Source organism: Corvus brachyrhynchos, unplaced genomic scaffold (assembly GCF_000691975.1).
Source record: "Corvus brachyrhynchos isolate BGI_N302 unplaced genomic scaffold, ASM69197v1 scaffold70, whole genome shotgun sequence".
Classification (NCBI taxonomy): Eukaryota; Metazoa; Chordata; class Aves; order Passeriformes; family Corvidae; genus Corvus; species Corvus brachyrhynchos.
Genome location: NW_008236217.1, coordinates 176,486 through 191,833, shown reverse-complemented (window position 1 = coordinate 191,833; position 15,348 = coordinate 176,486). Strand labels below are relative to the sequence as shown.

At 36.1% G+C, this 15,348-nt stretch overlaps 1 protein-coding gene across 1 annotated transcript in view; it reads left to right on the top strand.

The window, feature by feature from the left end:
* Nucleotides 1–15,348, top strand: part of RYR2 (ryanodine receptor 2) — a 274,869-nt gene that overhangs the window by 86,864 nt on the left and 172,657 nt on the right. The window contains exon 2 of the mRNA XM_017745069.1: nucleotides 2,588–2,707. Coding sequence (XP_017600558.1) covers nucleotides 2,588–2,707 — 120 coding nt within the window. The remainder of the gene's footprint in view (nucleotides 1–2,587; nucleotides 2,708–15,348) is intronic.

The window sequence follows — 15,348 nt, the reverse complement described above, 5'->3', positions numbered from 1 at the left end:
GCAGCTATATTCCTGTTCTTATTCCTCCATCAGTCAGCATCTGCATTATACATGTGTGCTTGGTAATTGAGCTTAATTGGTTTGCAGAGAAGGGTGATACATTAGATCATTAACTAATATTAAGTACATCAGGGAGTTGCCCCAAACCAACTTACATTTTTGCTGCTGTCAGCATAGAATAGTTTTTGTAGATGGGCTATTTAGAACACTTTCCAAATGTTCTCTAAAAACCTAGCATACAATAGTTGAAAATAGGGCAGTATAAAACAAAATTGGTGGTTCATTTCAGGAGAAAGTAGCTTTACTATGTTGTCTGCTTCTGGCTGTGGAGGTACAATGTTAGAATATTCTCTAGCAACCCTCTTTGGAGACAACTCTAGCACAATGGTGGCAGGCTTACTGAAATTTCCATTCTGGTGGTGCGATTACTTCAGGAGGAAGGGCTAGGAAGAGAAAGGAAGGAGAATGTATTTATACAGCTTCAATCTAACACCACTATTTTTAACCTGAAAAGAAACTTTTATTTGAATCAACTGTAATTAATATTAGGAAATTGTAATTTAGTGCTTTAAAAAATAAACACAACCAACCACTTTCTCTCCTTCCCAAGTGCTCTGGGTTTTAATATATGATGTTACTTTTACAAAGAGTACACAGAAAAGCTGTTAGATCTGTATGTGTGGTCTTTTAGGTCCTTGATATTGGCCTTCAGGGATTTTTCTTTGTTAGCTTCGATTTTACATTGTGAACTTCACCGGTAACATATGCATGTATTGCGTTTCCTGAATTTAACGCCTGACTGGAAGCAGTTACTTTTCACTTCTACAGCATGGGCACTGTTGCGGGTATACAAGGAGAATTGGTTTACCCACGCTTACCTTTGCTAGATGAGGACAATTAAAAAAGGGTAGCAGGAATTAATTTTTTCGAGTGTCCAGTTAAACTCTATATAAGCTCCTGTACTTTTCAGATTGAGATACACTTTAATTTAGTCTAGTTTAATTATTTGAGTGAAGTAAATGGAACCAAATTAATGACTAGCTTAATTCAGGATAGATGTTTACAGGCGGCTTCAAATGATTCAGTTCAATTTAAATTCAGGTGTTTATTTAATTTGAGATTTTCTGAATGTCCCTACGTAGCAAGCTGCCTATAAGAACAACTCTTTTTTGGTAAATACTGCTGCTTTAATGCATGCATTTTTTTAGTCTCAGCCTGTTCTGCTTCCAGTTGCATGCTTTGTCCTATAGTTTTATTGTTGTAGTTATTGAATTTTATTTACGGTGTTAAATATGGCCTCTTCATAATCATTCATTTGAAATTTATTATTGGAAACTCATAAATGAATTGGCAGAATGCACAGGGAGATGCTATTTTTTCTCTTCTTAAACAATCTTTGCTAGAAAATAGACTCATTGCAACAAAATATTCTTTTACTTGAACCAAATTTCTTCAGAGATTCTCCAGCTGATGGTTGTGTTACTTAGAAGAACTGGGATTTAAATAAGGGTCTGCCTCTCTTTTTTGAGCCTTGTTGATAAGATCTTTGACTATTCCTACAGGGAATTAGTCCTGTAAAATTTTAGTTATTACATATTACAGACTAAGGAACACACAGTTTGCTTTGCTGTGTGCAAGATATCGTTGGCTCCTCCTGGACCGTCCTTTCTCCACTATTCTGGGCAGAGCTGTGGGACAGCTGTCCCAATAACTCATTTTCCCTTTTAATTCTGAGTATTTCCTGTATGTCTTTATATGCCTGCACATTAGGATAAGCACAGAGCACTTAATTGGAAAGCTCATAAAAGTCTATTTAACTCTGTATAAGATATGGTGGTAGTACTTTCTCTGATAAGCTTCAGCACTCTGCTTAGCTATCATACTTCTATTACCTTCTATCACAACGTCTTGACCAGTCACAAAAGTCACAGCAAGTCACCACACCTCCTTCTGTTAGGAAACTGTGGGTAGTTCTCTCCACAGCTTTACAAGGAGCAGCAGTGAGTAGACACTAGCTTTTTGGAAGAAAAATCCTTTATTTACACAAGATTATACAAAGATTACTTTTCAACTTACTGCAAAAAACTTAAGTTACGAACTATGTATACAAAATGACTCTGAAGATAGGAAAATTTGTTTTGTTTGCTTACTTAGTTCTTTACAACCTTCTAAGCAAGTTGCACTAACTAGAATATGTGCAATATATACACAAGCAAGTTAATTCAAATGTATATGGTACCCATCAATTAATTGATTTTTAAGCTTTTCTACTCCTTTGCATTGTATGACTGACCTATGAAAGAAATACTAATTCCTGTGTACTTTGGGTGTAGTTAAAATAAAACTTGCCCTCTTTATTACAAGGACAGGCAAATGGGAAAAGCACATATGCAGTTTTTAAATTATTTTAATTGATTTGCCCACATTTACAACTCAATAAAAAATATGCTGAGCTTTGATTCCACTTGTGTTCAGGGACAACAGTTCGTGCATTTAACAATGATTTTCTAAAGGCTTCCACAGGTCTTGTTGGGTCAGAAGCATAACCCTAGTTCTCTTTTTGCTTTTTTCTTTTTTTTTTTGGTAGGATGATGAAGTGGTTCTGCAGTGCACAGCAACCGTTCACAAGGAGCAACAGAAACTGTGTCTTGCTGCAGAAGGATTTGGCAACAGGCTTTGCTTTTTGGAGTCCACATCAAATTCTAAGGTACCACTGAGTCTTTTGTCATTTCGTGCCACAAGGCAAGGATAGTTGTAGCATTGCTTGCTTTGATGTAATATACACAAACCTGTCAAGGAGAATGGACAAATCAAATCTATCAATAATACAACGAATATTTAATCCCCATTCAAAGTTTAATTCTAACCTTGTCCTTTGGCTGGACTCTAATGTGGTGTTTTCTGTTTTGGGTTCACTTTAAAACTAGTTAGCTGCAGAAGTCCATCCCAAATAATATGCTTGTTATTTGGCTTGTCTGACCTCAGTTGTAGTAAGCCACAGTGCAACTTTTGTGCACTGCAACTCAAAGACAAGTTGATTGCTCTGATCCTAACTCCACGGAAAAGAGAGCAATTATTCTATTTGCGGTAAGTTTTTATTCTGTGGCATTTATATTGAAATGATTATTACTCTGAGACCTGATTCCCTATCTGAGCATAGTGCAAGTATCAAAATTACCTCATCTAACACATTCTATCTAAGCCTCCTCTAACTCTGCTATATATGCAGTAGATAGAGTAGTTTGAAAAAATAACTTTGCTGTTTATTGCAAAGAAGAGATTTTGTTTCACAATCACATATGCTCAAATAAATGTTTTGAAGACAAAAATGGGCCCCCCGAGGGTAGAACTTGTTTTGTGGGCAAAGTAATGGATATACTTGGACATTTTATTCATAGAAAGGGAGGAAAATTGCTTAACATATTTGTTTTTCCTTCAGTTAAAATATAAATATTTGATAAGAAAATATAATAAAGGTAAAGCATCTGGAAAGACATCTAGAAAGATTTAGAACAAAAAATGATGGTTATCTTGCCAGCTTTCATAACATCACTTTGATTTTCTCTGATACTTCACAGAGTAATGCTTCATTTTCTGTCTCATCATTTTGAATGTATTATTCATAATAATAAATTTTTCACTAGGATATTAATGATTCATTATAATAGCAGTGATCTTGATGAAGTAATTCATGCTGCTCTGTTTTAAATAAATCTTTTTAACATTAAAAATGTGCTAGGATAGAAGTGGTTGCAGTGCTAGTTGCCTGTGAGGCCTGAAAGATCTATTTAATGAATTTGTTATCATTCAGCAAGTTTGGATATTAAATCTACAATCTCTCTGTCCCCATCTAAAACTCCTGAATATTCTTGTCTTTAAGGAATGCAGTGCAGATTTCATATCAGTTTTCTATGCTTGTTTGCTGATGCTGCTTTTTCTCCTTGTTTTATGAAACAATCTATATTCTGATCATTCTTCATGATCTTGGGGATAAAAAAAGCAAACCCTGCTGCTCATCTGTGATTTAATTTTTAAGGGCTGACAGTTGCTAGGATAAGCTCATCTGAAGTCATTTGTAGATATAAATACTGAGGGAGCCATAAAATTAAATCCTTAAAGCAAAGTTGACTGTAAATAAGAGCAAATAAATATGTTTTCCTTCCTCATGTCTGCGTCCATAGAATGTTACTATTGAATTATATAAGGAGGAACACAGGAAATACTCAAAGAGGTATGTGATAATTTGAAAATAGTTCCAACAGAGTTCTTGAGCCTGTTAAAAAAATTCTGTGCAAGTCTTAGATTCTGTTTTCCAGTTAGAGTGGGATTGTGATGCACTGTAATGCAAACAGTAGTGTGGCATTTGATTTACAGGCAGGGACCAAGGATGAGATGCAAATCCAAGCACCAGTAGTAGGCCAAACATAAGTAATAGACTTCAGCTATCATCCTGGACTTGCATTCTTGAGAATGCTTGTTACTGTCCTGTGCTTTTCTCCAATATTTTTCAGGACGGGGTGTAGCTGACGTTTTATTAGCACAAGTTCTTCGTGTGCACTTTCCTGCCCCAGGATCACTAAATAATTCACACTACTACAATAACAGTCAAATTGAAGATATATCTTGATAGAATAATTTGGTAACTTCTGGCTATTAATATTTATCTCTGTGCAGCAATAACGCTGGGAGCTAAGGCAAAAGATGCATGTATAGGCAAAGTAAAACAAGGAGTTCATTCACCTCTTCCCATGAGCAGGCAAGTGTTCATCCTGAGGAAAGTAAGGCTTCATCATGCATCATGGTGGTTTGTGAAGACAAATGTGGTCATTCTGAACGCCCCCTGCATCCTTTTTCATCCCCCCCGCTCAATATGCTGAGCATGAGGTCATAGGGTCTGGAATATCTCTTGGATCTGTTGGAGTCAGCTGTCCTGGCTGTGACCCCTCACAACTCCTTGTGCACCTCCAGCCTGCTCCCTGGTGGAGTGGGTTGAGGAGCAGAAAAGGTCTTGACTTAGTTCAAGGCTGCAAATTGCTCAAATTGACCCCATATATTGAAGAGCAAAATAACAGATAAGCAAGAAATGAGGTCTAAATTATGTGTAATTTTATTAATAGGAGACAGTCCTGAATATAAAACATACAGGCTTGCCCAAGATAAATGCATGACTACCTCATCTATAGAGGTGTAGCAGCTCAAGTGAAAAATATTTATATTTCAATTTCTACCAATTTCCAAGCTGATCTGTCTCAAAACAGATCTTGTTCTAGGAATAGGTTGCAAGTTTCAAGTGTATAACAATATGACATTTATAAATCATCAAACATTTTTAACATTGAAAAAGTTGCAGCAGCAAGAATAACAAAACCCAAAGATGACTGGTGACTATATTTAAAATATTTAGTTTCTTTATCTCATGCAATTATTTTTTCAGCAAGTTTTGTCAAATCTATAGCATGAATATTTATTTCATAAGTAAGAAGAAGAAAATAAGGGATGGATACCAGAAAAGAAAGGCAAAAGCCCCATTGTCATGGTTTAACCCCAGCCAGCAGCCAAGCCCCACACAGCTGCTCACTCACTCCTCCACCAGTGGGATCAAGGAGACAATTAGAAGGGTAAAAGTGAAAAAACTTGTGGGTTAAGATAAAGATGGTTTAAAAGGAAAAGCAAGACTTGCGCACACAAGCAAAACAAAAAAAGGAATTAATTCACTGCTTCCCATAAGCAGGCAGGTGTTCAGCCACTTCCAGGAGAACAGGGCCCCATCACACGTAATGGTTACTTGGGAGGACAAACACCATCACTCCAAATGTGCCTCCCCTTCTTCCTTCTCCCTCCCGCTTTATATACTGAGCATGATGTCATATGGTCTGGAATATCCCTTTGGCCAGTTTGGGTCACCTGGCCTGGCTGTGTCTCCTCCCAGCCTCCCATGCACCCCCAACTCCCTTGCCAGCGTGGCCATACCAAAAGCAGAAAAGGCCTCGGCTCTGTGCAAGCCCTGCTCTGCAATAACAAAGCTCTGTATTATCAACCCTGTGTTCAGCACAAATCCAAAACACAGCCCCATACTCATCACTGGGAAGAAAATTGACTCCACCCCAGCCAAAACCCTCAGATCTGTAAACTTCCTTTTTGACAATCGTCTATGGGTAATTTTGTTTCATCATTGCTTGCTGTGCTTTCAAATTCCTTCCTTGTCTGGAAGACCATCCCTCTTATTAAAAAAAAATTAGGATTAGTTAACTTATCTCAAGATTAGTGAGAGCCATTTCTTTACATTTGAATATTAGTTGTTGCTTTTTATATATAAACAGATTGGAAATATGAGGAAGTCCATTCATTAAAAGATTATGTTGTCTGCTAGTGAAGTAATATTTATTTAGACTTAAATAATGCATGGATTGCTGAAAAGCAAGCAAGCTAGAGCTGTGTTTTAACAGCTTCTGAAAACTGTTCCTATCCATAGTGCAGAATGAAAAATACTCAGGTCTTGGTCAGTCACAAATGTGGTGTTGATCCCTTGTAAACCACTGCACAGCAGAGCACTGAAAGCTGAGTTACGCTTTTCTAAATGGCATAAGGGTTTGGGTTTTTTTCCTGTTTTTATGGTGGTAAACTCATATTAATTTCATTATGCCCCGAGGTATGGACCTACTTTACATCATTAAAAAGGACTGATAAAAACTATGTGTGGGGTTCTTTTCCCCTCTTGAAGTCTCTGTAATTTGGACTTGAGAGAGGGGAGGATAACATAGTGAGGGTTTTTGAAGGTCTGAAAAGGCCTCCCAAGTTGGTTTTTGGTTTTTTTTTCCTTCACCTTCTTGAAGAAGGCAGTGCAGTGTGTGATCCTATGGTTTGATCTTTTTACCTAGAATAAGTTACAGTGCTGAGAGTCGAGTCCAGAAACTGATAATGTTATTTGTAAAATAAAGAGGTATTTCACATGGAAGTAAGACCTTGATAACTTATTTTCCATTTTGCTTTTGAAGAGTCACTTCTGTGTCAGAGGAGAAAGGTTGTTCAGGTTTGGTGCTGGACAGGTGTAGGCCAGTCAGCCGGGAATGCTGACTCCATTATCCTGAGGATGTCAGTGATGCTCTGTGCTTTGTTGGTCCCTAGATGCTACTGCTGTGTAAGGGGCTAGAAAATAAAGCCTGATGGCAAGACTGACATACTGTTCCTTGTGCTGACAAATACAAATTCTTAGATTTTTATCTTTGCCCTTTTTTGGTCAGATGAATTGGCAGGAGCTGGACAGGTGGCTATGCTTAAAGGGAAGAGAAGAATGGGGGGAGGGACTGGAGAAGGTCATACCTGGCACAGACAAGGCTACATAAAAGTATGATTCTGTAGTATTTATGCAAGCTGTTTCCATGCCAGCAGTCAAATTATGTATGGATGTGTCTGGAAAAGGGTGTCATCCTGAAGGGTGGGACATTGGCCTGAACTCCTGTACCTTGATTGCCTCTGGGAGAAAAACTCTTTTCTCTGTTCGTCTTCTGGAGCGTAAGATCTGAAGGCAGGGGTTGCCTTCTTTTTTTGTCTTTTAGAGCAAACATATTCTCAGTGGACAAGGCAAATAATCTGTCTCAGAGAGACTGAGTCTGAAACTCTTTCTGACAACTGAGAAACAGTATCTGCATTGTGCACAGTTTTTGATTGTGTAAATCCAAATAGATAAAAAAGCACGTGGGGTCCATTAACATCTGGATGCAAGTGCATGCTTTTTGAGCAGTTACTTACATAATGAAATAGTGAATTTTTAAAAAATTGATTCACTCTGACAAATCAGTTCAGTGTTGTTTCCTTGTGTTTACATTGGATCAGTCTGTGAATCTGCAATTTAGTAAGGTGGTTAGTTTGATTTTTTTTTTTAATAATTGCTGTGGTTCATTTCTGTACGTGTGCCATCTAAACAAAAGTCAAAAATTTTGTCAGGGCTTTGTAGCTGCACCTCCAAGCCCATTTGAATTGTTTTTGTGTCATGTTGCCAAAATGAATATTCCCATGTAATGGTAAAGATGGAACTTAATCTTATGTAATCTTATGTTCAGAGGACTCCATTTAGCAGACTTTGACTAAAACTTTTGATTTTAATAATTTAAATGAAGAGAATTCATGCATACTTACACATTACTTGGCATACTTGACATACATAATTTAAACACAGGTAGGTGAAATCTTCATAGATGTAGATCAGATAGTATTTTGTTCAGTGAGTCATTCTTTCCCATTAAAATGCTCTGAAGGAGTAATGTAAATAAGAACAGTGTGTTTCACAACAGTGTATGTAGTTTTATGCAACATATGGTTTACAGAATTTTAAATAGTATCTTTATGATTTATGCATATCCAATTCAGTTTTTACTTCTTGTAAATATTATATAAATTTTGAGCCTAAATGCAGATTGGTAGTTATATCCATCAGACCTGATTGTGATCCTTGCACTTAGTCCCAGAGACCAACATAAATATTTCTTGAGGTGGAAAGTGAGTAATTTTAAATGAATGTGAAACATTTGGACTATGGAAAACACTGTGTCAGATCTCCATGGCCGTAAAGCAGCAACAGAAATATGGCTTTGTATCAGCTGAAAATTGTGGGTATTGTTACTAGGCATAACAATACAGTTTAGCATATTCATACTGTCACCTGTAACTCAGGTAGTTCTTAAAAAGGAAACAAAATGTGTGATACCAAGCAGGTCACCACAGACTAAATAGTGTATTAATAATAGATCCAATCTATGAAACCTTGCTATTTTCATTTTTCATCATATCTCCCATTGAAGCAGATATTTGGAATTTTAAATTCACATAGGAATGGATTATTTCTGATCTTAAAGAAATATTTTTTATCAAATCTAGCTTTGCCAGAGATATACATTGAGTTTTAGCTTAATATGGCATTATTTGCTACCAAATAGGAATTGATAGCTCTTCCCATCTTCAAACTGTACATTCATGAATGGGAAAGTGTTTCTTTTTGGATTATGCTCACTTAGTATTTTTAAAAGTAAGACATGGTTATAGGCCAGTTCTCTGTTTTTGGGCCCTGAATGCTTAATACTGGTTATTTAGAATCTGTGGAGTTTTATTATAAGACTTTAAATGTATTGTGTACTTGGGATTTTCTTGTCAAAATGTATTTTAGAGATACATAAGACTGTCATAGATAAAGCACCTGGGAAAAAAACCTCCAAAGAAGAGTTCTGAATTCTTAAATATGCTGGTAGAGTGCGTGACATGTAACCTGAACATGCAGTGACAAAAGCTGGAAGACAGGATCAAAGTAATTTTGTAGGTCAGTTTAGTTGATGATAATACTCCAAGTGATGGCATTGAATGAGAGAGTAATACACATGATATCTATGCATGCATCATGTCTGCTATCAACTAAACAATCCAAGACAAATTTCAAAATGCTCATTTTCTTTTTAATATTAGTGATGTTTCACACTGTTAGTGACATTGGTTTCCATTCAAGAAACTTGACCCAAAGTGATATAATTTATGAAATTTAATTAACAAAATGTGAGTTGTAATTTCTCCAGTAAAATGTGTAGTTTGCAACTTTCTTCATTATCTAAATGTGTGTTAAAAACAAACAAACCCTAAATGTTCAGAAAACCACATATGATGTGGCTGTTTCGGGTGTTTTTTCTCATTTGTTAGAGTAGGTTTTTTTTGGGGTTGTGTTTGCTTTTTTTTTTTTTTTGAATAGATGTAGGAATTCTACTTACAGTCTAAAATAAGTGAAGAAAACCTGAAAAATCCCATTAAATCAGTTTTCCTTTATAACTATATATCCCAGTAACTGTTTATGCCTCTTATTATATAAAGATTAAAATGTAAAAAGAAGCAAATACACTGAAAACTCTTGTCTGAGATATGGCTATGACACAAACACTGTGATTAAATAAAGTCAGATATGTGGTGTACAGTCCTGTAATTGGTTTGGTGAGTTTCTAGAGGCTTCTAAAAACCTGTCAGTTTGCTGTGATTTATTTTCTGAGTCCTAACATTTTTAGTACAGTTCCTAATAAAAAGGAAAGTTGTTATCATTGCTTGATGGGTTTATCTATTTGCATTTTGAACAGTCTGTTCAAAGCAGTGCCCTTATCCAAATGCACAGTTGATGGGTTTTGGTGGTTGGGTTTGTCTTTTTCCCCATTTCGTATAGAAGTCTTGTGACTCTTTAATAATCTTGGGACTGCGTGTTAAGGATTGCAAACAGATTATTTGCCTTTGCCAAATGCACTAACTGGAATAAAATACAATAATAAAGTCCTTGAAAGATACGTAAGTGATATGTAGAGGAAATCCAAGATATTTTAAGGTAGGAGTTCTTATTTGGGTACATTCATGTGTGATGCAAGTCACAACTGCTGGCTATTCAGTACAAGCACAACTCAGCAGCTTCAGGCTGGCTGCCTTACCCTGGGAAACTGAACATCACAGGGTTACACAGTTGGCATGTTCTACGAAGTCCCCTAGAGCTCAGTGTTTTAAATATTTTCTCTGAAGGGTTTAGAGTGAAATGTACTTCATTAGTACATGCAGAGTAGTTACAAAGCAGTCATCTGAATTTTAATTAGACTGATATGTAGCTGCACATCTGAAAACCTGAAAAAAACATTCATAAATCTGTGTTTCAAGCTAAGAACACATGAAAGTATAAATGCTTATTTTAAGCCTTTTAGATGAACGTTTGTCTAAAGCAGCAGTTTCAAATTAGCTTCATACCCCTTCTTAGCACATGAAGTCATGGTATTACTACATTGTGCTCAGTATTTTTAAGAACTGTTGGGCTAAATCTGGCTCAGCAGACTCCTATGAATAATCCTAGCCCAATGGGCTCTCAGAAATTAAGGCAAAAAAAAGTGGCCTATTAATGAGTGAATCTGTGTTTGTTTGAGGTATCTAATATTGATCATATCTGAAACAAAATGGAAAAAGTATCGAGTATTTCTTTGTATATTTCTTAAGAGTTTTTGAAACTTAGACCTTTTGGGTCTTGATTTTCAAGATTTTAGGCTTTACCTCCTGGTTACTTCCCCATGAAAAAGGAGGAAGATTATTTGTGCTTTTGTAGCAACTGGGGGAATGCTGTAACTTGCTATGATAACAAGAATATTTTCAAGATTAAATTGAGGGTGTTAGTTTATAGTCTGGATTGGAAGAGGGAAGTTGGGCAAGTGGAAGTAGTTTGGAGCTTGAAGATTTATGCTTTGTGACCCTGTGTTTGAAATCCAAATGCAAGTTGTTTTAGTAATTTTCCTAGTGCTGACAGTTGGGTTACCACATACAAATACAAGAATAACTTTTTCTGGTTTCACAAACAAAAGAACAGTCACTTTATTTTGCATTAAAAAACCAGAGGCCAGATGGTAAAAGAAATTATTATGCTCTTAAAGAATATGCATAAATGCACAAGATCACATTTCAGGCTGTTTTTCCTGAGTGTTTAATTATTTTTGAATAATTGCTGGAAGTTTGCTGTTTATTTGAAAACCTGTAGATAAGACAGATGGTCATGAACCACACTGACATCTCTAGTCATTTTTCTTAAGGAACCAACATGTTCTTAATACCTGGAGAATGGGAAAGATACTGTGGTTTCCCACACTATGACTAGTCCTTAAGATGTCCTCCTTATCTGTCATTTTTTTGGCTTCGCCTTTTCCAATATCAAGAATAAGCCTAAAGGAGTTTTGAAGTTCTCTGTGCCCCAGTACAAGGACCTTGTGGAACAGTGATGGTGTGCAGTCGACCTCTGCGCTGCCTTACAACCTGGTAGCTGGGGAGTTGCGTGAGCTGGAACTGGTTTAAGACATTGGCAAATTAAAATTAGAACCATCTAGAAAATGATATGTCCTTGTGCACAATAGGTGTGTGCAAAGGTCTGTAGTTATCTTATTATCTGATGTATGAAAGTGAACTTTTGAAAAGGAAGATCTTGACTGTGTTAAAGGAGGAAACTCCGGGTTGGTTGATGATCTAAATGCATGTGATAATCTCACACAGGGGTGACATCTGTGAACTTGTTATACTCCCTCCTTGTTTTACTCCCCCCTGAACATGTATTCAAGTGTAGCATGGAAAGAGTAGAAGTCCACAGATTGTTTATTTCCTTGAGACTGTCTTTATCATCTCTGAATTTTTAAGCCTCTTGCTTTATTGCCTCTTGCATAATTCACTTCCGAGGCAGGTGGGAAATGCATGTGGGTATTTCTGTCTAGACAGTACTTTGTAGAAGCTTTTTGTTCTGTGTGTTATTGAATGATAAGCAAAGAATTATTTAAAGCAGTAGTTGATTTTATCTTAACAGCTTAGTAGCAATATTTCAGCACCCTAGACCAAGGAAGAAAAAATTTGAATATTTAGAACAAATTACTACAGCAATTATTCTTTTTGATTTTGTAGTTAATAGGGGTGTATAGCAAAACAAGTGTTTATTTTTCACATCATGTAGTGGATGTTCAAATGTAGTGCCATGCCCAGGCAAGCAGGGGCTTTATATACTTAGACATTGATAGATAAGCTACAGTTTCTGAGTATACATGGTGAGATTTTTTTTTCAAACAGACATTTATTCCTGAAAGTGTTATTGCACCTTTTATCAGCAGTGGAATCTTGTCAGTATAAGTCCTTTAATCCCTGGAGTTTCCTGGCAGGCAGTCCTTGCTTTTAGGGTTCTTCAAATTCTTCTCTCCCTGACCCAAATTATCTGCTAGAGTTTCTGTTGGACTACAAGAACTTCATTATTAAAGATAGATTTTTTTTTTTTACTGAAAAACTATCAATATACTGTTCTAATTTATTTTCTTTACATAACAGAGGTTGATGTATATATATTTTAAGGTAATGCATTTTTTAAAAATATAATTTTAAATTGTCTTGCCCAGCAGAGAACTGATGATGCATCTCCTTTCGCTCATTTAAGGGCAAGTCAAGGGTGACTCAGAGCATAAACTCCCAGTGCCTCATTCAGCAAGATTTGATTTTCCTAGGTACACAGGTTGACCACTGATTTCAGCAACATACAATGGAAAATACAATAGTTGAAAACTTGAAACAAAATCCTTAAAAGTTAAAATTTAATGTCTGTTATGTTTTTAAGTTGATAGTTTATGAGATAAATAAGCAGATTTTACTTCTCTTAGACATAGTGTTTCATGTTTATTGCAACATAGATGAATTGTTCATAAGAGTTGGTATTCTGGAAGGATTAGTATTTATGTTTATTTGGATGTCATTTTTACATGTTAAAACTCTACTGTGAAGATTTCAGATAAATTTAACAGTAAGAGAATCTCAGCAAATAATGGCCTATTGATTATTATGCAGAGGCAAGAACTTCCACTGACACAGGTCAGGCCATGTCACTTATTACAGGCACACACCATGTGTGTGTTTGCCCTTTGTTTGATCCTGAAAGGTTACAGGGTTAATTCGAAATATAATTGTTGTAATGTGTAAGGTTTTTATTAAATCTGGTCAGGAATTAGAAAGATTTTCCTTTTGGGTATCTGCTGTGCTTTCCAGAGAGGGACAAAACAGTATTTCATAAAGGTCATCTTTCTGATGCTGCAAGAATCAATGGATAGCTGCTTCCTTCCAGGTTCTAAAGCAACAGTACCCTCCCAACTGATAATATCCTAGATTCTTCCATTATTCTTTGCAGTAAAACACAACATAATCTCTAAGAATAAAAGGGAATGTTAAAGTTTTGAATAATTCACATAGGATTAGCATAATAAGATAGAATTTTTGGGATAAATGTGAAGAGAAACAAACAATGTTTTGTTAATTTGAATGTGTGCCTGGACACTCTTTAGCACTGTTGATCCTGCGAGCTTTTTTTTATTAATCAGCATGGAATTTTCCTAATTATCTTAAAAATTAACACATTTTCACTGAATTAGGGTGATACACTATTAATTAATGTTCATCTAAGCTTCTGGCTACAGCAGCATATGTTGTGATGGGAGTTGAGCTGATTGACCAAGTTTATCCATCAATGCTGCAATGTAGTTGTATGGCTCCTTACCCAGTATCACTTTGTTGCTAAGAGCTTTAAATTTTCAAAAAGGAGATAAAAAGGAAACATCTCTCAGTAATGTAGATATGTGGGACTTATGTCCTTAGGTTAGAAAGGAGACTAGAGGGAAGAGATGGAAGATAAGAGGAAAAAGCTTCTTACCCATTTAAAGATGGAATGTATGCAGCCCTTAATCTATACAGAAAGTAAACACCATACCAGCAATTACAGCTTTCAAGTGATTAAGACAGTCTGCTCTGTTAATAATGGCCTGAAGACCTTTGACAGATTTCAGGATCAAAGCTATTTCCAAAGAGCAAAAACTGAAAAATCCTAAAATGGAACTTTTACACTGTTTTCAGATTAAAGGAAAATACTGTAATTGTACTTAAGTAAGAACATCTTACGTAGAAATAGGTTTCTTATGGATTTTTAAAGAAGATTGTGAGAAGGAAAAATCCCAAGAAGCAGTTTCCTTCTACACTTTGAGGTTTATACAGATTAAGTTTCAGGCACACACTATTTTCTTTGCCTGTGAGCTCTGTTACACAGTGACCAGCAGATGACATTCGCTATCTGAAAATGGAAGTGGGAAAGGGTTTTTGTCTTCACTGCTGTGCAAACTCATAGAGGATAAAAACTAGTAACTCTTTCTAATCAGAGTAAGACTACTGTGGAAGAGTGTTTGATGTATCAACAGGAAGCATGCTCAGTGTATCAAGGTGTTTTTCACTGCTCGATTTATCAAATCTAATGCTTCACTTATGGGAAAGTTCTGCACTCAGAGGTCTGGACAAGATGGGGAAGCTTTGTATATTTGACCAGAGAGAGCATTTTTAAGAAAATTAAAAGAGTTGGTTGTTTAGGTCAGATTAACAAGGAGATCAGCATGTAGTGGCATAGGCAACCAACACAATTCAAGAGAATCACTGAGGACGTGGAGCTGTCTTGTGTTATAAGATTTGAAAGCGGAATGATTGCAGTGTATTTGTGTCTGACCTCAGTTCCATCACTAGCTGTTTTTCCCTGTGTTTGTCTCCTTTTTTTCTTTCTCTTCCCTTTTTTTTTTTTTTAATTCTAGACCCTGTTCTGATTTTATTCTCCTGTCAGTTTCTAAGTTTTATCTCCTGAAACAGTTGTCTGTGAAACAAGGACTCTTTAGAGTTTTAAACTGTTAATAAGGAACTTTTTCCTATGTGAAAAATGACATTTTTCAGGAAGTAGAACATGACCGGATTTTCGAAGATTTTCCTAGAAAATGTGAAAAGTGTACTTGTGACAAAAAGGCGCTCCCTTGT